Source organism: Panthera tigris, chromosome C1 (genome assembly GCF_018350195.1).
Source record: "Panthera tigris isolate Pti1 chromosome C1, P.tigris_Pti1_mat1.1, whole genome shotgun sequence".
NCBI classification, from domain to species: domain Eukaryota; kingdom Metazoa; phylum Chordata; class Mammalia; order Carnivora; family Felidae; genus Panthera; species Panthera tigris.
In genome coordinates, this window is record NC_056667.1 from 1,295,167 (window position 1) to 1,316,637 (window position 21,471).

At 67.9% G+C, this 21,471-nt stretch overlaps 2 protein-coding genes across 4 annotated transcripts; both read right to left on the reverse strand.

Moving 5' to 3' along the window:
- Window positions 1-1,471: 1,471 nt before the first annotated feature.
- Window positions 1,472-16,734, reverse strand: PANK4 (pantothenate kinase 4 (inactive)). 3 transcript variants are annotated; one of them, XM_042996560.1, is made up of 19 exons: window positions 16,540-16,734; window positions 12,510-12,592; window positions 11,675-11,889; window positions 11,009-11,192; window positions 10,742-10,834; window positions 10,231-10,384; window positions 9,939-10,120; window positions 9,313-9,394; window positions 8,633-8,718; window positions 6,389-6,544; window positions 5,694-5,806; window positions 5,360-5,447; window positions 4,622-4,773; window positions 3,688-3,743; window positions 3,564-3,613; window positions 3,092-3,196; window positions 2,686-2,786; window positions 2,523-2,591; window positions 1,472-1,978 (listed from the first exon to the last, which is right to left on the reverse strand). In XM_042996560.1, the coding sequence occupies exons 1-19, from the start codon at window positions 16,661-16,663 to the stop codon at window positions 1,765-1,767; spliced, it is 2,307 nt and encodes a 768-aa protein (XP_042852494.1). In that variant the 5' UTR covers window positions 16,664-16,734; the 3' UTR covers window positions 1,472-1,764. The 3 variants fall into 3 exon arrangements, with proteins under 3 accessions (XP_042852494.1, XP_042852493.1, XP_042852495.1); XM_042996559.1 differs by having other exon boundaries at window positions 8,618-8,718; window positions 16,540-16,733; XM_042996561.1 differs by lacking the exons at window positions 12,510-12,592; window positions 16,540-16,734 and having other exon boundaries at window positions 8,618-8,718; window positions 11,009-11,215; window positions 11,675-11,754.
- Window positions 16,735-19,212: 2,478 nt separating this feature from the next.
- HES5 (hes family bHLH transcription factor 5) lies at window positions 19,213-20,110 on the reverse strand. Its single transcript, XM_042996514.1, has 3 exons — window positions 20,025-20,110; window positions 19,770-19,935; window positions 19,213-19,579 (listed from the first exon to the last, which is right to left on the reverse strand). Exons 1-3 carry the CDS (start codon window positions 20,076-20,078, stop codon window positions 19,299-19,301), a joined length of 501 nt encoding a protein of 166 aa, XP_042852448.1. The 5' UTR covers window positions 20,079-20,110; the 3' UTR covers window positions 19,213-19,298.
- Between the last annotated feature and the right edge of the window lie 1,361 nt (window positions 20,111-21,471).

A 21,471-nucleotide genomic window follows, 5' to 3' on the forward strand; every position in this document is an offset into this window, starting at 1 on the left:
GGATAAATCTTGCCGCCTTCCCGAGCAAACCCTCGGGAAGGTGGGTGCGCACGCTCTCCCTCGAGGTGTCTGTAGGCCCCGGGGCCCCACACACCTCCCCAGATCCACCAGACCCCCGGGAACCCTGCCCCTGCTCAGGCATGGGGTGCGTTTTTGTGGGAAGTGCGCCCCACGGCGAGAAGCAGCACCAAGGCAGGGCACTCAGGTGTGCCTGGCCTTCGGGGCCCCTAGAACCTGGGGTGCAGCGAAGGCGGTTCTGGACCAGGGGTGGGGTGGGTTGGCTGCTGGGGTTCCCGGAGGTGGTGTCCCGCCTGCTCACGAGAAGCGGGGGGCCAAGCCTTGTCCAGCCCCGGGTGGGCCCTGCCCGCCGCACACGGCTACCGTCCGGGGGCCGGGCTTAGCCCCCGGGAAGCCCAGGAGGGGGGCAGGTGCCCCCGGTGCCCCTCCTGAGGGCCAGGCTGGGTGGGCGGGAGGGCCCGTGGGGGCGTCCTGACGTCAGGCAGAGCCGGGCTCTGGCCGGACGTCTGGAGGCCTCCCAGGTGTCTGCGCTGGGCCCCCTGCACCAGGCAGGCCGGCGCTGCGCCTCCACCGGGAAGCAGGGGACGAAGGGCAGTCGGGCCGAGGGGCTGGGGGAAGCCGCACGGAGGTGGCCACAGCCTGCTGCAGGGGTGCCGGCGGGGAGGTGCAGGGCTGGACTGTGGTGGGGTCGAGGCCGGGGGACCCTTGTGGGGATGGGGGTTCGTGGGGACCACCTACTGGCCCGGCCTGGCCCGGGGGGGCCCGGAGGCTGGAAGCCTGTGGGGCCACAGTCCCAGCTTTAGCAGAGGAACGGCTGGGAGCCGCTTGCACGTGGGGCTGGGGGTGACACGTGTGGGGGTCACCGGGGGGGGCTGGAAGTGGGGTGGTCACGGCCCCTGAGCGTGAAGGGTGGGAGACGGGGCAGGCCACCCTCCAAGGCGGGAGCCCCGCACACCCTGATAGAAGGGTCATCTCACAGGCCCCCCCCCGGGGCCCAGCGCAGAGGCCCCCACCATGGGTGGCCCAAGGCCACGCGGCGTGATCGGCTCTAAGCAGGAGTGTGCACGGGCCCCCGAGGGCTCTCAAAGGTCCTCCCTGGATGCCAGTCGAGTTGGGAGTGCCGCCCGCCCTGTCCCCCTTGTGCCCAGTGGGGCTGGGGGGGGGGGGGGGGGGCGCAGAGGGCAACCTTGTCTATACAGACACACCGGAAGGAGTCTCCTGGCCCTGGGCCGGGGTGGGGGTGGGGGCAGCGGCCACAGCCCACAGGCCACAGCCAGCCCAGGGGCTCCGGGAGTAACTGAAGGGAAGAGCCCGCTCTCGGCCGCCCCGGGGAGGGGCTCTCAGGACCCCTGCCCGCACCCCTTCTCTGCAACCACACAGCACAGGCAGGGGGCCGGGCCCACTGTACACGTTCTATTTGGTGCGGACCCCGAGCCTCTGGTGACCTGTTGGAGACATGTGCATATATTTATATCTATACGTACATATGTATATATATATATAAAAGATTATTTAACAGTTAAATATATTCCAATACGAATGTCTCACTGGACAGAGTTGCGTCTCCCGCCACGGACGCGGCAGCATCGTAGAGACCCTGACGCCACACGCGCCCACGCTCCCACCCGGGCGCACCCGGCTCTCAGTCACAGGCGCGCGACATAAATATTCCGATCCGAACTCGGTCTCCCTGTTGTGGTCGCAGTACGTTCCCGACGAGCGGAGGAGGGTGGCGGGGCGGGCGCCTCACTCGGCCGGGACCTCGTACTTGAAGATGACGCTGAAGAGCCGGCCGCCCAGCCGCTCGGCCAGCCAGGAGTTCTTGATGACGGCCAGCTTGAGGCTCTCGCAGCGCAGGGCCGCGTAGTAGTTGGTGTGCACGGCGCGGCCCATGCCCTCGATCACCACCAGGTCTGCGCCTCGCTCCCGGACCAGCACGGCCAGCCCCTTGTCCAGGCGGCTTCGGGGAGGAGAGGGGCGGTGAGGCGGGGCGGCGGGCCCTCTGCCCCTGCACCCTCCCCACAAGGGCATCCCCGCCCTCCGGGGCCTGTGGCGGGAAACTTGTGAAAACCGGGCCTGAGAAGGCTTTTCTATGTGCGGCACTCCAAAGGCTCTAACTCCTTTCCGCGTCACGCGAACTCCCCCTTCCTGCGTGGTTCACGACGGCCCCAGAACAGGGAGGAGGTCGATCCTCGAGCAACGTCCCTCCCCCGGGGCTGGCTCCCGAAGGCCGGGTTCTCTCACGTAGGGTCCCCCGGGGCCGAAAGCAGCAAGGCGGAGACCCAGGCGTCTAAGGGCACGCGGGGTGCCCACAGCCCCAGCCGCGGGGCATCCGACCCACCAGCCCACGGCGCGGCCGGGCCGCGGACGGTCCCGAGCCCACCCTCCCGGGTCCCCGAGGGAAGAAGGCTGCCCAGACCCAGGGCTCCAGCCGCACTGGTGACCCCTGCTGCCCAGCTCGCGCGCCGGGGGCCAGGGTGGGCGAGGGGGTGCCTCGGGGGTACCTGAGGTCCAGACACGGGGAGCTGGAGCCCGTCTGCATCAGCAGCAGCCTCTCCTCTTTGAGCGCCGAGCTGCGGAGCACAAGGGGTCGGTTGGCGCCCTGGGAAGCTCCCACCATGCCCCCGCTTCTCCGGGCAGGGCCCCCCGGGTGCCCGCCCTGCTTACTGGACGACAGGGTCCATGGCCGCGATGCGCTCAGCCACGATGAGGGACTCGCAGTACGTCACGTCATTCAAGGCGGGTCCCGAGTTGCACGCCAGGATGACCTACGGCGGGACGCCCCGAACTCTGTAGGGACCTCGGCCACCGCCCGGCACCGAGCCAGCCTCTGCTCGCCCGCCCACCCGGGGCTGCCGGCTGGGAGGCGCAGCCCCGGCGACCTCGCTGCTCGGCGGTCTCCAGGAGGGCCGGCTCCCGGTCGGGACACGGACGGCCCCGGAACGGGCAGACCCGAGGTCCGCGACAAGCCTCACCTGAACCTACCTGGCCCGCACGGGGGCCACGCCGACGCCAACCCCCACCGCGAGTGGAGGGCCCAGGGCAGGGGTCCCGACTCGGCCCAGACGCTCACCTCCGTCCCTCTAGAGAGAAGCTCCCTGACAAAGGGGAAGACTCCCAAAATGACGTCTATTCCACTGTTATCTGCGAAAATTAAGGCACATTTGTGAGGGGGCCCCTGCAAGACAAAACCAGGACGTTCAGTTGGGAACAGGCGCGTCCAAGCGTTCCAGACACCTCCGTGCTCCACACTCCCCGAAGGCCGAGGCCGAGGGCTGCTGGGTCCCGCGGGCGCTGGGGTGCTGGGGGCAGGGCGCCCGTGCCTCTTCCAGGACTGCGGCCCCCGTGACCTCCGAGCCGAGGCCGGCCGGCCTGACCAGTAGAGCCTGCGGGACTCAGGCTGGAGCAGGGGGCGGTTAGCTGAGACCCGCAGCTCGGCGGCTGGGGGAGCGGGCAGGGGCCCTCAGTGCGCTGCCCCGGGGCAGCCCCGCGCCGTCTCCAGGGCCCCTCCCCGCCTCCCAGGGCAGAGGTGGGGACAGCTGTACCTTCAGTCTCTGAAGCCACTTGCCGTAGGAGTCCACGAGCCACGGCCGCTCTGCGGGGCACGGACACGGTCAGCCGCGCGCTCGCGGCCAGGCCCCCTCCCCCGCCCGGCCCCGGGCAGCCTACCTTGCAGCTTCGACTTGGCCTCCTCGAAGCCGAACTGGGGGTCAGATTCAAGGACGCTGCGCGGGGAAGAGGACGAAATCACAAAACACCCAAACCTCAGCTCACAGCATCCACGGAGACCCCGAGCGAAGCCCTTCCCAAACCGGCGAGCGTTGCCGTGACCGGAGCGGCGACGTTCCGCCGTCGGTTGTCGGCAGAGCGCGCGGGCCCCGGGTCGGGGACCCACTCGGCAACGTGAACGGCGGTGCCGGGGGGCGGGGTGAGGTCCTGAGTCGGGGGCGACCTCGGGCAAGGCCCCGGGTCGGCGCCGGCTCCCAGCCTCGCCCAGCACACGCCTCGACGCGCCACCCGAAGGGAAGGACGGGGACGAGGGTGAGGGGAGAGGTGGTGATTCTTCTCAAAGTTGGAAAGGACGCCGCTGGTGCGGCCAGCGAGAGCCACGCAGAGGGGACAGCGGGCGGGAGACAGGGCGCCGGGCACAGGGCGAGGCGGGGGACGGGCATGCCCGCTCCTTCGGGAGCCCCAGGAAATCACGCTGGAAGGCTGGGTTTTGACGGTGACCCCAGACCGAGAGCCCAGGGTGCTCTGGGGACCGGGCACGTGCCCCCACCCAAGTGCAGACTCCTTCACGAGGCACCTCCGTTTCTCACTTTCAAACGTCAAGCGTTAACTCTGACTCTGGCGCACCAAGGGTCCGGATCTCTGCCTCAGGGCGCAAGCCCACACCCGACAGATGCCAGTGAGCCGGTCCCCGCGGCTGTGCTCAGGGGAGCACAGCCCACAGAACCGCCTGTCATTCCCGGGGCCACATGCGACCGGGTGGGGGGGTGGGGGGGGAGGGGGACAGGACGGGCAGTCGGGCCGTGGTCCTGGGCCCAAGCTGGACCGAGCAGGCAGGGGTGGGGCTGACGGGAGGCTGGAGGGCGGCACCTACTCAGAGACGGCTTTCGCTCCCCAGTCGAAGACGTTCCCGGCCAGCAAGCCTTTCACCAGGGCCAGCTGCCTCTCCTCCCAGCCCAAGGCGTCCAGACAGCGGATCACCCTCGGGAAACACTTCAGTGCGACCCCGTTTTCCTTCTGCTTGACCTGTGGAGACAGGCGGGCGGCTGGTCAGGAGCGACGGCGCGGCCCTGGCTCCCGCAGGCCTTCGGCGGACCGGGCAGAGGGAGGGCGCCCGGCTGGGGACGCCGCGGAGAGCGTCACCGGGAACATCGCTGTGAACCGGTGCCGAGGGGTCGCGCGCTCAACGCGCCACCACGGGACTTCACGCCAACCAAGCCGTGAGAAACCACAGACTCGGAGACGCGCAAGGTCACGGCGTGGCCCAGGGCAGGGAGGGCCGCGGTGGAAGACTTGGACCCCCACAGGCACCCGGCGCCCCGTCCCGAGACGCTCCACCCGAGGGCAGGGGGCGGGAAGCGGTGTGCGGCACGGGCCCGCGCACGTGGCCTTCTGGTCAGCGTGGCCCGTCTAGGCCGCCCGCCAGGCTCCGGCCGGCTTGTCGCCTGCGAGGGCACGACTGGCGTCCACGAACGCTCTGAGGCGGCGAGCTCCCGGGGCCGGAGAGGCGGGGCCTCCAAACCTCGGCTCTGACAGGTGTCGCCGCCCGCGTCCACCCCGCTGGCCGTGCCCCCTCGCGGGCGCCAGTCCTGCGCGGGAAGGCGGAACTCACTTTGGAGTAGGGGTCCGGGAAGTTGAACTCATTCAAACAGTGCTCCCTCGTGTCCAGAAGGCTGCGCACGGTCAGCGTCCCGTAAGCACTGGGGACCGGGTGGGGGAAGGGCGGCTGAGCGGATCTGACGGCCACGCTCGCTGCCCGAGGGCGTCGTCACGGGGGAACCGAGGCGGCCTGGCCCCGCCGGGTGGCCGAGCGGGAGGGGGGGGCGTGCACCGCCGCACGTGTGGCCCCAGGAGCGGCCGTCGGGAGCCCCGGCCCTCGCGAGCGCACGTTCCCCCGCCGGGCCCCCCGGCGCACCGCGAGGCGGCCCCGGGCAGGGGACACTCACAAGGGCTGGTGTCGCAGCGTCTGCAGCTTGCGCCAGTACTTCTGCCGGAACTTCTCCGCCCGCTCGGCTGCGTCCACGGAGCCCGGCTGGCTGGCCACGGCGCGTTTCACCACCTGCGAGCACGGGGCGGTCAGCACGGCCCCGCGCTGCCGCCGAGCCGTCTCCCGGGTGGCGACGGGGCCACCCGAGCTCCCGCCGTGCCAGGGGGATGGGTGGCTCAGGGGACCGTCCTTGCAGGCTGCGGGGGTCTGGGGCAGGGCAGGAACCCTCCCTCTGAGGACCCCAGGGGCCCGAGGGGCTGTAGGAGGGGACACGTGCTCCTGGGGGGCCCCGAAGGGCTAGAGTCACGACTCTTTGGGGCCCGGAGCCCGATCGCAGCTGTCCCCTGACCCCCGCGCGAACTGTTTGCGCTCTGCAGAGACGCGGCAGCCGGCCCGGAGGCGGGGCGCGATCGTACGCCCTCGCTGAGGACACGTCCCAGCTCGCCGACGAGCCACTAGGAGCCACGTTTTTACCTGGGAAACGTGATTCACCCCCTCAGGCTCACACACGCCTCCGGTGGCTTCCGGGAGACGCCCCCTCCTCCTTCACCACACCTGTCGCTTGCTGCACGGGCGCCCGGGGCCTCCGGCGCCTACGAACTCCGAGCCGCCCGTCTCGACCCCAGGGGCGCCCGGCCCGCCCCGAGCCCTCACCCCGTCCAGGGCCTCCTCGAAGCAGGTGAGCCAGTACTTGCGGGCCAGGGCGTCGTCCGTGAGGTCAACCGTATCGGGCACGTAGGAAGACGGGTCCAGAAGGAGTGGCAGGTTGGCCAGCGGCCTCTCCAGCCGGTCCATCTCCAGAAGGTCGAACTGGAAGGACGAGAGGCGGCGGACGCGTCAGCCACGCAGCTCTAGAAGACCGAGGCGCCTCCCGCCAGCCTGAGAACCAGCTCCTCGGTGAGAGCGGAAGGGGTCCGGGGAGGAGACCGCTGCGGGTGCAAGCGGACGAGCCCCTTCTTCCCGTCCCCAGACCCCGCCCGTGGCCCCGCTCAGCCACGGCGCCCTCCATCTGGCCGGTGGCCTGAGCCACGCACCCCAGATCCCAAGTCTGCCCGGCCCCCTTCCTCCCTCCCTCCCCACCGTGGAGTTTCCTGGGACCCCTGCGGCGGGGGCTCCCATACCAGCCTGAGCCCAACCTCACACACGACCCCCAGACACGCCGGCCGTGCTCGTGGGCCCCCACGAATGCTACTTGCACGCGTTGTCCCACTCGCTGCCCCGCAGGCCCTGGACCCGTAACTCCCCCGTATGGGGTCCACGGCAAGGCCACGGGGACCCCGTGGGGCAGGCGGTCCAGGCCCCACACTGGCTCCTTTGTCTCCGCAGCACGAGTCTGATGCCAGTTCCGCCGGCATCGCCGAGGGGCCCCCTTTATGCCCAACGTGCTCCCTGTGGCCGCCAGCGACGAGCAGGCCAGTGCCCCAGCGGTTTCTGGAGGAGCGGTCACTCAGCCAGCCAGGGTTTTGACTTACGTTGTCAAGACCGAAGCTGGTGCTCTCCCGCACACGCGAGAACCCAGCACACGCCTCGCGGCCCTGTCCCCGCCTCTAGGGAGTGACCCACCACATCGCCGCACAGCGGGACGCAGCTCTGGTCTGCCGGCGGCCTTCGGCCCGGCAAGCCTGGGGGGTGACGGGCAGGTGTGCTCTGTGCCGGGGCGTCCGCACAGGAAGGGCCACCACGTGGGGACTTTCAGGATGTCCCGAGTGACAAGTTCAGCGTGGAAACAGCTGGCATTTTCCACGCGAGGAAAGAAAGTGGACGGTCACCGACCCCGGGGCCTCGGCCCGGGCTTCGCGGGCCCTCCCGCTACCTGGACCCGCGGGAGCGCAGCCTCAGCCTGGCCTTGCGTAGGCCCCGCAAACCCAAAGCGACGACCTGGCCCCTCCGCGCTTCGGCCTCTCCCTCTGCGAATGGGGGTCTCTGTCCCCGCCTCGCAGGGCCACAGAGACCCAGCACAACAGGCACGCGAGGCGCCAAGCACGTGCCGCGTGGGGACGACCGGCATCCACATCAGGTCTGACGCGGGGATTTCGTGCTCGCTTATCCATTTGGTTTTACGATCCCTAAGGTGGGAATCCACATCGCCCCTCTACGAATCAGAAACCGCGCATCAAAGATGCAGAGACCCCTTGCGAGCCAGTCGCTGCTCTGACCAGGCCCGGGGTGTGGGAGCTTTCTCTCCGGGGAGGCTACGATTAGATCACACGCGTCCCCACGAGGCTTACGCTAACTAGTATGAGAATCTGCGTCCGTGACGGAAAATCAACTTTGTGTCCAAAAGGCCAGCAGCCTGGTCCTGATGGAGACATTGCGACTCGTGTGCCCAGACTAGCTGTCCGGACTCGTCCAGCCGGCTCTCCAACAGGGCGCCCGGGTTCTGGCAACTGCTCAGTGAGTTACCAGAGCGACATACGCCATCTGGGGGGTGTCCTCAATAAGCCTGCGACGTCCCCCAGGATGGGGCCATGATGGTAGCGTCCTCTGTCTGGCTGACAACTGGTCACACGGGCCTCTCCAAGTGGGGATTGAGGGATGGGCAGGAAACCAGCAGGGACCGCAGACTCTGTCCTTTCCTACCGCTCGAAACCATCAGGCAGAGAACGCAGTCTAGAGAAGGGCCCGTGGGGGGTTCTGTGGCTCTGGGTTGTGAATGGCACCACGATTCTGGGGAAACACGCTCTGTGTTCTCCCTGCAGACACAGGGCTGGACTGCACAGTCTTGGAGGCTCCAGCGGGATGTCTGGAAAATGCTAAGAGGAGGAGGGAAGCCAGCCCCGCTGCCCGTCTTTCGTCCCAGAGTCTCGGCCTGCTCAGTGGCCGGTCTGCACCGGGAGAGGGTCTCTCGGAACCTGATGACCCCACCAAGGACCCCATACTCACAGTGCCGCTCCTCACCCGCTGTGTTGGGCAGAGCTCCGGGGATGAGCTCATCAGCCCGGAGCTGCCGGCATAGTTTTCTCCCCAGCTGTACTGGTTAGGGTCTAGGGAGGGAAGGACCAGGTGTCACTCAGACCCCAGGTGGCCCGACCACCGCGGGAGGTCTCCACAGCACAGGTGGCCTGGGGTTTCATGCTACGCTACCGTAGTCCCTCTCACTGGCACTGAAACCCCGTGAGATGATACCCGTACCCTTCGCAGCCTCTTAAAGCAGCCTGCCCCGCCCTGCCCCATCACATCCTGCAAGCGTCCTTGAAAAAGCATGGCCGGGCCGAAGAGACGCAGCTTGGCAGACGGCAAGGCGAGAGGGAGGCAGAGGAGGGCCACGTGGCCCTGGTCCCTGCTCGGAGCCCTTTTCACCCACCAAGACCCTCCCCCCCAACCCAGGGTCAATCACGTGGCACGTGAACCCACAGGTGTCGCCTCCCACCGACCCCTCGGAAGAGCGGCAGCAGAGGGAGGGCCGGCCCCTCAGGCTCTTGACTCCGAGGGACGGTGAAGCTGGTGGGCGGGGCCTCTCCCGGAAGGTTAGAGACCCAGTCCCAGGGCCCCGGTGGCCTCTCACCCCCACCCCTCGCCGCACAGGCCCTGCCCCGCCCTGAAGCGAGCACGGGTCCCCCCACGGCTGCTCCACTCACTGTCTTGTTCTGCTCCTTTGAGAAACGCTCCGATGGCTCCCAGGTAGCCTTCGTGTCTCAAGAACAGCGCCTGGACTTCCCCCTGCCGTGGCAAAACCCCGCCTGAGCTGACCTCCAAGCGACACCTGGGCGGTTGCGACGCCCACACAGGCGGCCTCTGTACGCGGTGGAGGTTTCCCGGACAGTCTGCGACGCACTCGTCAACAAAACCTCACTCGGTGCGGAACCTAGACGCTTGGCATTTGCGAGTAACTCCTTCCGCAAATTAACACCCACCCCGGTCACCCCACTCGAACGACACGCGTCTCAAAGCTCGTCTGCAGCCCGCGCACGGTGGAGACGGCCCCAGAGGCTCGCCGCTGGCATCACGCCCAGTCCAGGGAGGGCCGCGGCGCCCCAGGCGCGGGACGCGGGAACTGGCCAGAGGAAGGGAGGCAGGAGCCCAGGAGAAGCTGGCGGGGGCGCCCCGCTTCTTGGCTGCCTGCCCCGGCCCCCCCCCCCCCCCCCCCCCGGCCCCTGGGTCGGCTGGTTTTGAAGACGCCGAGGGGCCAAGCCGAGTACCCGGGAAGGGCGGAGCCCAGGGTGCCGGCACAGGGATGGAGGAAGGGAGGGAGGGGGCCCCGCACCTTGGAGAAGAAGTTAATGCTGTAGGTGATGGTGCGCATGGTGACGGGGTGGCCCCGGATGAAGAAGCCGCCGAAGTACACCCTGTCCAAGCAGTGCAGCTTCGCGTACAGGCAGGCGAGCTGCCCGATGTCGTTGCTGATCATATGCAGCAGGCTCTTGGCCATGTCCTCCTTGGAGAACTCTGGGAGGGCAGAGGCAGGGCGCCGATGGGCGAGGCCGGGCCCGCGAGGGGGCCGCAGGCGCGGGGGGGGGGGGGGGGACGGCGGCGGGGGCGGGGGGGGGGCGGCACACCTTTGTCGGCAGCGGCCGACTTCCCGAAGCTACTGGCGATGAGGTCGCCGCTCAGCCCCAGGGTCTGGTGGGCGCCCCCGTACACGTCCCGCACCAGCATGTCCACACTCGTGTGCTGGCCCTTGGAGGCCAGATGCAGCAGCTCGTCAAATTTCTGGGGGGACAGGGCGGACGGAAGGCGGTGGGGTGCGGGAGCTGGCGGTGTCTCCACAGCCCAGGAACCAGCCCCGCGCCGAGGAGCCGGCGGTGGGCCGGGGTCAGGGTGCGGCGGGTAGGGCTCCACGGCCACCCACCCGGGAGGGGTGAAGAGGGGGGGGGGGGCAGACTCTGGGCGCCCAGGCTGCCTCCCGCAAGGACCAGGCACACGGCCAGGACCAGGCCGCGGAAGGAGCCGCTTCCACAGCGACACCGGCCGCCTCGGGTCCCCTGGCCGCCGACCCTCTCCTGAGAAGGCATGGGAAGCAGGACTCGACACAGAGCCGGGAGCGTCTTCCCGCAGCCGTCGGGATACCTTTGTTTTGGTGAGCAGAGCCCCGAGTCCCCAGAAGGTGCCACCTCCGATGGAGCTGCCGCCAACCCACTCGAACCTGTCCTCCGTCTCCACCTGTGGCGGCAGGGCAGGCGAGCTGCCGAGGGGGGCCGGCCACCGCCCACCGGTCCTGGGGACGCCCCAGACGCGGGGGGTGGGGGGGCGCCATCCTGCAGGCCGAGCCCCCGCCGACGCTGCACGGGTGCTCCCTGACCGGCCGTCACGCGTGGTCCGGGGAGCCCACCTCACCTTCACAATGGACACTCCGGAGCCGATGTTGACCAGAAGGTACGGGAAAATGTCGGGGTGATTGGTCTGGAATCGGAACTCGGGGTCGGAATCTTTCTGATACGCGAAGGCCTCATGTGGTATGTTCCTCAGCACGAAGTTGCAGCCCTTTATCAAGCAGGTCATCACGTCCTCCTTGTCCACTCTGCAACGGAAGGAGCCCGGCCACTGAAAACAGCACGGGCCACAGAAGGCGCCTCTGCTGCAGCGCGGGGTCCCTCGTGGACACGCCGCCCCCGGCCCGGCCGCGCTCAGCTTGCCACTCGGACGCACACGGCCCTCAGAAGCGGCAACCGGCCCGGCTGCTCCGAAGGCACCTCCCTCCCCCCGCCCTGCAGCCACCGCGGCCACCGTGCCACCGTCATCGCCTGAGCGGCCGGCCCTCTGCGCTCCGTGTGCACGCGGCTAAGCCCGCGGGGACCTCTGTGCCAGCCGCACGAGCCCGGCCCCCTTCCTTGTGCCTCCTCGGCTCCCCCCCCCAGGCCCCCCCTGCTCCCCCGGGGTCCGGCCGCCAGAACCCTCCCACCGGCCCGGCCCCCGAGTCTAGTCCCAGCACAGGGCAGGGCGGGGGCGGGTGCGGCTGCTTCAGAGCCCGACCCCGAGAACCGGCCGGCGGCCCCCACTTACTTCAGCCGCAGTTTTTCTTCAATGAGGTCCTTGAATTTGTACGCCCCGCCCCCGGTGGCCTGGATGACCTTGGTCTCAGTGTTGACGAGGTGGTCTTTGATGAAGTCCAGACAAGCTTCTATGTAGGTGTTCTCGAACTTGACGAAGTGCAGCCGGGCAGTGACCTCCTCCTGGACTGAGATCTCGTAGGGCGGCTCGTGGTCCTGCTCTGTGTCCTGGGGACACAGGTTGGGGGTCTGTGTGTGCGTGCTGCCCTTGGCGGGAGGGGGAGGGGGAAGACGTGGGGATGAGGCCCCTGGACCATGAGCAACGCAACCCTTAACGCTAAGTTCAGGCCGGAGGCAGCGCGAGGGCAGGGGTGGGGAAGGAGCCGGCTTCCTAGGCAACAGGAGTGGCCGGAAGTGCCTCCTGACGGGTCCTGGACGGAGGGGGGCCGAGCTGGGGGGCAGGGAGGGGTGTTGGAGGCAGGGAGGGGTGTCGGGTGCCTCCTGATGGGGTCCTGGACGGAGTGGGGGCTGAGCTGGGGGGCAGGGAGGGGTGTCGGGGGCCTCCTGACGGGGTCCTGGACGGAGGGGGGGGCTGAGCTGGGGGGCAGGGAGGGGTGTCGGGTGCCTCCTTACGGGGTCCTGGACGGAGGGGGGCCGGGCTGGGGGGCAGGGAAGGGTGTCAGGTGCCTCCTGACGGGGTCCTGGACAGAGGGGGGCCGGGCTGGGGGGGTAGGGAGGGGTGTCGGGCAAGGAATCCCCCTGGAAGCTAGGCCGATGTGCACGAGCAGCAGAGGGAGGGCAGCCGGACAGTGACAGCGGCCACCCAGGGCCCCCCCGCGGAGGCTCACCCTGCCCGAGGACTCGAAGGAGCGCACTCTGGCAACCTTGTGCTGCACGGTGGAGTAGTAGGCCAGCTTGGTGAGCGACCCCCCTGCAGGGAGACACGGGGCAGCAGTCAGGAGCCGGCGGACGGGAGCCCAGGCTCGTCGGTCCACGCGGCCTCCCCCGCCACACCAGCTCCTGTGCCTGCCGTCGCTTGGTGTGAAAACCCCGTGGGCCACCGACCAGAGGAAGGGAAGGAACCGTGGGGCCCAAGCACTCGGCACAGCGGGCCTGAGACTGCCCACTTCCCCTGCGCACCAAGTCCTCGAGGAGAAAGGAGAGCGTCCTGTTTCCGGGAGGCCCTGGAGATCACCAGTGGTTTCGAAAAGTTGTTTCAAACCCTGGTCTTGAAAATGGCCCAAAGGACAAAGCTAAGAAGGGCACGGCTTTCGCCGACAAGTACGCTTCACTGTCCGTGGTAACAAGGGTCGGGGGGGAGCCACTACGAGGGTATTTTCCCAGAGTGCACCGGCAGAGGAGGGGGCTGTCTCACCGGGAACGTTCTAGCAGCCCACCCTCTCCAAGCTCGGGGCTGGGGGCCTCACGGGGGCGGCGGGGTCTCCTCCCCTCGGACCGGATCTCGTGACTACCACCAGGAAGCCCAAACACCAGGGAGCAGAAGAGGCCTTTATTTGTCTGAAACACGTTCAGGGCCACTTAGAGAGACACCCAAGCAGTCACTTCCAAGGGTAAGCTCTGGGGGGTCAGAGGTGGCCTTGGGGAGGCGTCAGGTGGATTCCCGCAAGGCCCGCGACGGTGGTGGTGGGGGGGCAGCAAAAGGCTTGTCGCCACGGCCACAGAACGGGTTCGTGTGGCCAGCGCAGCCGGCGGGACGCCCTGTGTGAGGAGGAGGCTGGAGGCGATCTCTGAGAGTTGCTTTGTGATGCCGCCCCCAGGGAGCATGTGACAAGCACTCAAGTCAGGACACATCTGGAAAAGGCAGGCATCAGAGGGCCGCGGCTCGTCCAGGTAACGATCTCGATCTGAGAGCGGCCGCTCGGAGCCTGCCAGGCAGCGTGGACAGGGCCTCCCAGGGTGCCCCGGGACCTGCCCTTGTCGGGCCACGGTCAGCACGCCCGCTCACAGGCTTCCTCTCATCCCCAAACCACGGGCTTTAAGAAGCAGGACTTGGTCTAAGCCTCCTCATCCCTCCTCCCTGCCCTCAATCCCCACCTGGCCCGGAGCGGCTTTCACTCCGTGAACAAACACGATAAACCTTAAACAGGCGACGCAAAGGGAAGAAGATATGTTGTGAGACTTGTCAAAAGTTACTGTGAACGAGACCCCCGATCACAGAAGGTCCGGCTTCAGATCGTGAGTTCTTTACACGAGGTTTACATCACAGCCAAATACGAGGTGTTGGGGCCTGCTGGGGCTGCGGTGGGGGCAAGCTGTCCCGTGTGCCCCACACCACGCACCCCAGTGGGGCAACGCCCAGCAGCCAAGCCACATCTCCGTGCCCCCCTCCCCCCCAGGGGGACAGCGAGTGGGGACGTGCGGAGCGGAGCGTTCAGCCCGAACCAGAGGAGCTCACAGAGCAGGATGGCGGGTGCCCGGGGAGAACAGGGAGCCCGTCTGTTCGCAGGATCCCTTGGATTTAGTGACCGCCGGCCACAGGTCCTGGCATGTCACACCCGCCAAGTGCAGTGACCACGCTGGCGGGTGCACACAGTGGTGGACATCAAAGACGCTCCGGTCCAGCCCGCCCCCCACTCCAGGGCCAACGGTACCCGGACTGACATCAGCCCGCCCGTGTCCCTCCACCGGCGCCTGAGCCGGGACCCCCCACCCCCAGTTCATCCAGACCCACGGGGCCGGGCGCAGGGCCACCCTCTCCTCCGCCTTCTTGGCCAGTCCTTCCCCCGTGGGCACCGGGTCACCGCCCCCTCGCCCTTGTTCTTCACCCGAGGGACCCGTCTGCTGCCCAGCAGAGACTTGAAGTCGAGTCAGCTTTAAGCATGTGTTCGTAGACAAAATGTCCCTGATGCTTTCGAAGCAGGGAATCTGCTTGGCTGACACGAGTGTCCGAGAGAGGAAGGAGCTTGCCAAGAACACAGAGCAGCTGAGCTCTCCTGGAGCAGGAGGCTTGGGTGAGGGGAGAGGAAATGGGAGAAGCCTGTTTTTAAAGCCAACTGCTGACAAGCACATGCACTTGTGGGTTTCCGGGGTGAGGACCCACGTCCGAGCTGTGATCTCCCACCAGCCGCACAAACACGTGGTCTGTCCTTAAGAACACACACAGGACTCAGACCCAGGGGGAATCGTCAAAGAGGGGAAGGGAACACTGACACTGAAGATATCCCTTTGAGTGTCCTTCTGCCCAGGAACCCCACCTGGGCTTGGCGCTGGAGGGCAGGCCACTGCAGGGCCCCTTGGAGCCACGGCACTCCTCTCTCGACTTCCTTCACCCCGTGGCTACGAGCTGACCCCTGGGAGCCACAAAGAACATCTCAGGGCAACCCAGGGCGAGCCATTTTTCAGCTGCACTTTCAGGAACGTTAAGTGCCAACCTGTTCCCGGGGTGCAGAACCCAGGTTTAAGTGCAGCCAAACAAAGTCGGAAAACGTCAGGGCACACACCTGCCTGGGCCCCTGTCACATCAAGGCACGGGTAGGTCTCAGAAGACGGGCAGAGCAGGGCCTCCAAGCTTCCCACTGCCAGCCCAGCGTGCAGTCAGGCACCAAGTTTAATTGGGTCCCCCGCTCATAATGTGTCCTGCTGTACGCTGGGGTCCCCACCCCCCACCAGGCCTCAGGGCATCTCACACCTGCCGCCAGGTCAGTACCCCAAGGCGCCGCCCCTCACAACCCCCACTGGCCTGCAAGGTGAGCACTGAGGACACTGAGGGTCCAGCCCACTTTCCACTCTCCCGGAGGACACCCTCCCCCACCCAAGCCGGAGACACCTCAGTGACTCTCAGCAGCAGGGGAGAGACAAGACCATCACAAGCAAATGGCTCCAAGAGGAAGGGCCCGGGGCGGGGACAGAAGCACGCCTATCCCTTCTAGCATCACTGGCCAGCTTCAACAGGTCAGGCAGGGCTGCCCCGCTGCCCCGCTGCTTAGCCGCCTACACTCGGCGAGTGGCAGGCCCAAGCAAACCGAGGCCCCAGCCGAGAGCCAGCTGAGAAGGGAGCCGTGTGAGGCCACCATGTCTACTCCGGGCGCTTCGCCCAGTGAGGCTGCCCCCAGGAAACCTTCATCCCCTGCCGACGGGGGCAGAGCAGCCAAGTGCCGAGGCTTGACCAGATTCCAGGCCCCACCTGGCCGCTTACCAGCCGACCTCAAACAACTTAGTTCACCTATCTGACCTCAGCGTCCTCATCTACGAAAGGGGGCTGCCGGGAGGCGGCCGGCGCCAGCGTGGGATGAGGGTCTAGAACGGGCCTAGAGCAGGAAGGTCGAGTAGAGCCTGGGCGAGGCCCTGGGGTCACCCCTGCGGCCTGCACGGGGCAGGGAGGTTTCTGAAAGATGCCGGCAAGGGTCCCAAGGTCCACGTCCAGGTCCTCCAAACTCCCGCCAAATGTCAGCGGTCCAGAAGCCGAGGGCGGCAGCGGGAGGAGGGCTTCGGGCTGGGCCCAGACGGGCAGCCCGCCGAGGGTTCCCGCGGCCCCAGGCCGGGCCGCTGCCCGCCCTCGGCGCCGCCCCAGACGGCGGGCCCCAGATCGCTCTCGTGGCTCGGACAGACCCCGCCCGGCGGCCGACCCTACCCGGGTGGACTAACGAGGGGCCGCCGGGCCGCCCGCCTCTCCGCGCGGGACTACGAGGGCCGGCGTGCCCCGCTCCGGCCGCGCGGCGCCTGCCGGGAGCTGTAGTCCGGCTGCCGCGGCCAGCGTAGGCGCCGACGGCCCGCGGACTACAAGGCCCGGCAGGCTGTGCGCGCCGGCGGCCCGCGCCCCGCCCTTCGTCCTTGCCACCGCCCCCGGCCCGCCGGCTCCGCCGCCCGCGCCCACGCCCGCCGCGCGCCGCTCAGCTCCCGGCGCCCGTCCGCGGCTACCTATGTCAATGGCGAAGCGCTTGGCGTTCTCCAGGTTGCGGAAGATCTCGTCGGGGGGCAGCGTGATGCTCTTGTCCAAGCTGTCCCCGCTGCTCCCGCTGCCGCTCGCTCCGCACTCCGCCATTTTGAATGTGCCCGGCCAGCCTCATCAGCCATGGAGATATATGCGCATATATTTGACTGCTAAACGCCTCCCGCGCATATATTATGCTAATGAGGCATCCGGGCCCGCCCGCCCGCCTCTGTGGTCCCGGCAGCTGGAGGACCACTGGCCTGCCCGCGCGCCGGGGTCCCCGCGGCCGTTGGCCCAACACGAAACGTCTGGACTGTTGTCTTTGTTGTTCCCTCACCGAGCTGGCCAGATGCTGACCTCCAGTGCTCTGAGCTAGTGCAGAGAAGGCACCTGGGGCTTGCAGACCCCCAGAGACCTGCCTCTTTCAGTGAGTGCAGCTGTTCCCAGGGCGCATGTGACCCACCAGCCCGGGTCTCTAGGGACCAAGGACAGTTCCAAAAGCCACATGCAAAATGGGGGTGTCAGGGACCCTGCCTTCCAGGCGCCCCAGCCTGGGGTGGACGATGCACCTGCAGGTGGGGAAGACACTCACCCTGATGGTGAGATCTGCAGACAGTGCAGGGGAAAACAGGGCAGCCCGCCTGGAGGAGGCTGCCTTTGGGCAAAACGGGGAGTCTATGGGAGTTTGTAGGGGACCATCTGAAAAATATTCCTGAAGCTGGAGCATGGACACGAATGGTAGTGGGCAGGGCCAGTCCCTGGGAAGCTCCTGCTGGCCAGAAGACCCTTGAGGGATGAGACCTCAGAGGCACCGGCTGCTTTGGGAAAGAGCCCAGTGCTGGCGGTGGACAGACGGTCCCCAGGGCAACTGACTCCCAGGTGACCCTGGGCCAGTTACTTCTTGTCTCTGGACCTCGGCCTCTGTCTGAGCATGTTACCAGCTGCCTGGCAAGGCCTCCGGAGCACGGGCCTGTAGAGCAGCACAAACCCCACGCCCCCGGGGTGATCGGAAGGGGGGCCCTGTGCCTCGGGAAGAGGCCGACTTGCCAGCATCGTCTAAGGGGTGGGTGTGCTGGGCGGAAGAGGGCAGGGGGTCTGCTCCTAGAGCACACAGGCCTGGAGCGCCGAGGACTCTGGGCCGGGGGAGGGGGGGCACTGTGGGCCTGACCAGGAGGCACAGCCCCCTCCCCGTGCATTGACATGCCTGCCCCACATGCCGTAAGCGTGTGGGATGTAGCGCTGGGCCGGCCTGGAGGGGGCGCCTCAGATGTTCCTGTCAGGCTGGACAGAAAGGGATTCCAGAGGGCAGAGGGGAGAGGCGAGCTCCAGAGGGAGGATGGCCCGGCTGGGCCCCCTCGCTCCGAAGAAACGGGAAGGCCTTTTGGTTCCACTGCCCATGGGCGGACTTGTCCTTTGGGGAGCCAGGGCCCTCCTAGGTCCTTGCAGACTCAGTCAACACCTGCTGGTCCACCTGTTTCGGCCCTGGCGAGCGGTCGGCCTGCAGGGAGGGCCGGGCAGCCACCTGTGTGTGGGCTAGCCAAGCGGGGGCATCCAGGAGCTCACCCGGGGCGGGGCCCGCTGGCCACACGAGACGGCCAGGGGAGGCAAACGCCTCCTGTGCCTTTGGCCCTGCGAACCCCCTTTTGTGAACAGAGCCGGAAGGTCCTGGAGCTGTCACTCCCCCCCTCCCCCACCCCCCCACCTGCAGGGAGCTGCTGAGAAGCCCCGGGACAGAGAGCCCAGTCTCCCACTGCACTGCTTCCTGCTGTGCACGGGGGTACGTGTTCTCTGGACCTGTCTTCCTTCCAGCCTGCCTCTCCCCTGCTCGCCTGCCTCCTGGCCTCCCTCCCTCCTTCCTTCAGCCAGGACCAGCCCTTCTCTCCCTGTGCAGAAGGTCACCGGCAAAGACACCTCCCACCCATGCTGGAGTACCACGATAGCGTCCGTCCCCCTTCCCCCCCCCCCCCCCACCCCGCGCAGACCCGCCCACCCCGTGGCTGCCAAGGACACATGTCAGGCACGAGAGACAGACCCCAGAGGGCTGCTTAGTCAGATTTTATTGGAAGTCTGCAGAGCAGTCCCGTGGGCTCCCACGTGACCGAGGGTTCAAATTCTGAGTACAAAGTCATGACCACACGCACTCGCCCACACACAGGGATCCTTTGAGGATCATGGTGGAGACGCCCACCCTCCCCACAAAGCCCACTATGAGCCCCAACTAGACAGCCACGTGCACGCAGGGGCCTTTCGGCCACAGCTCTGCATGGTCCTTCGGTGCCCATCCAGGCTGACACTCTTTCCTATGAGGATACACCTTGAGTTCCGCCTTCACAAAAGGCAAATGTGCCCACGGCACGGCCCGCCCGCCGGGCCCCCTGGCCCGGCAGCAGCAGGCCCTGAAGAAAGTCCTCTACACGTGGAGGCACCGGCTGACCGAGCCCCTGACGCCTACAAATATCATAGAACCCCGGGCAGCGGGGACTTCCCAGAAGTCACTTGCTGAAATGCAAACACAGAACAACCCCGTGGAGTCAGACACTTGTGCGAAGGCGGCCCCGACTGTCCCGAGTGACCAGGCCTCTGTGACCGCCTTCTCTCCAGAAGGACCCTCCTGCTGGCCCGCCAGCCTGGAGAGCGAGCCTTCCGGAGGAGGGGGCCTGTCCAAGCCCCAGGAGGGACAGACGAATGGCCAGAGGTGCAGGCTGGCCTCTGGTCCTCGGGGCGGCCACCCGCACGTCCCGCCGGGTCACCAGGGCCGCCAGAGGCCGCAGGTGGGCTGGCGCGCGGTCACCGCAGTGGCCTTGGCGGGAGTGAGCACGGGCGTGGGCGGGCTGCTGGTCGCCTTGGGTTCCTTAGCGGGCACGGCGGGCGCGGCTGGGGGACGCTGGAAATGGTGGAGCAGCTTCATCTGCGTGTCGCTGGCCGCATGCAGCGTCAGGAACTGCACGGCCTCCTGCAGGCACCAGGAGTAGCCCTCGCTGTAGTCCTGGTGCAGGCTTTTGGGGCCGGCGGCGGCGGCGGCGAAAGCTGCAGGGAGAGGCGCCGCGGTGATTGGGGCGGGCGCGGGGCCGCGGGGGGCGCGGGGGGCGCGGGGGCGCAGGGGGCGCAGGGCTGGGGCCGTGTGGGCGCGTGGGCGCGGGGAGCGCGGGGGCGCAGGGCGCGCAGGGCTGGGGCCGGGTGGGCGCGGGGGCGGCGGGGAGCGCGGCCAGCGGCTCACCTTTGCTGTGCTTTAGGTAGCTGACGGCCATCTCCAGGATGTCGGCCTTCTCCAGCTTGGAGTTGGGCTGGTGCCGCGCGAACTCCTGCTCCAGCAGCAGCTTAAGCTGCTCGATGCTGCTGTTGATGCGGTCGCGGCGCATCTTCTCCACCACTGGCTTGCGGAGCTGCGGGGGGACACGGGCGTCAGCCGGCGGCCAGGGCGCGGGGGCCGCGGGGGGCGCGGGGGCGCGGGGCGGGCGGGCGGCGCACTTACTCGGTTTTTCTCTTTGGGGCTGAGCAGCTCCACGGCCACGGTGCTGGGGGCCATGCCTGGCGCAGAGAGGCGGCTGGCGAGCGGGGAGTGGCGGGCGGCCGGCCGGCGGGCCCTATATAGGCGCGGCGGCGGGCAGGCGCCTGGGGCCCGGGCGCCGCGGCCGTTCCCACACTCGGCGGCCAATGGCCTCGCGGGCCGCACAAAGGCGCCGGCCCATTAGCGCACGCTAAATTGCCTGTGAATTGGCGCGGGCACAATGGGTGCTCCCCGAGGAGCAGGTGGGCCGCCTGCACAATGTCCGGGCTGTGGGAACGCGCTCGCCCTCATTAGCATCCCGGGGCCTGATGCTAGAAGCCCCGCGCCTCAATATGCTGCCTTTTCCCAGGCCTCGGGGGTGGGGGGGGGCAGGAAAGAGTAGTGCCCCTCCCCGGCCCCTCTCTCCCCTCTCCTTCCCCTCCCCGGTGGCTCCCCGCTGCCGCTGGCTGGCGGAGACTAGGTGGGGGAAAAGCTTTAGAGTGAATTAATGCCGCGGCTTCCAGTGGTTTGGGCACCTCCTAGACAGGGACCTGCTGCCCCCCCCAGGGCGGGTGGAACAGAGGAGCCTACACTTGCCCCGAACAGGCACCTGGCCTTCCCCGGGGAACAGGTGGAGAGTGCAGGAGCCACCCGAGCTCTTAGGATCAGACCTACTGGCTGTCACCTGGGACTCGCGACTTCTCCAGAGCTAGAAAAAATTGGCTGTGGTGCTTCCCTGGCTCAGTTTTGGGTAGCTCCAGGAAACCGGAGTTCGTGAAATGCCCAGCTTGGAGCCCGACACCCGGGCAGTCCCCCCAGGAGCTGCTGCACTCATCCTCGGGGGAGCAGCGCGCCAGGCAGTAGCATCCGGGGTGCTCTGCACCGGCAGGTGCTTCTCGGGGCCGCACCCGACCCCCATCTGGCGGGAAGTACCACCATGGCCGTCTGGGGAACAGGGGAGGGCACCTGGTTCCAGGGGTACGCTTCGCACAGACGTGCGGTCGCTGCACCTGTGAGATTCGGGGGGAAGCTCTGTTGCGGGCCACCCTCTGCCCATCCTGCTGGGCACTCGCAGGGTTTGCTTTGCTTGGGCACCTTGCCAGTGGGTGGGGAGGCAGGGTGCCAGGTGGCAGACACGAGGGTCAGAGCAGGGCAGGCCTGGGGCCCACGTGGACGCCGCGCAAGCTCAGACGGCGGCCCCAGGGCGGCACGGGAAGACTGGTAATCCTGGTGTCTGGCCAGCCAAGCTGAGGGCCGGCAGCTGCTTTGGCGCCGCCAGCCCTGCCCTGGTTCACCGGGACCGGGAATCCTGCAGGCACTGAGGGGGGCGGAGGCACCGGGGCCTCCTCCTGGGGCAGGGCAGGACCCGGCCAGGTTCAAGAGGCAGGCAGGGCCTCTGCCCTGGGGGCCGGCAGCTGACATCAGGGCACGT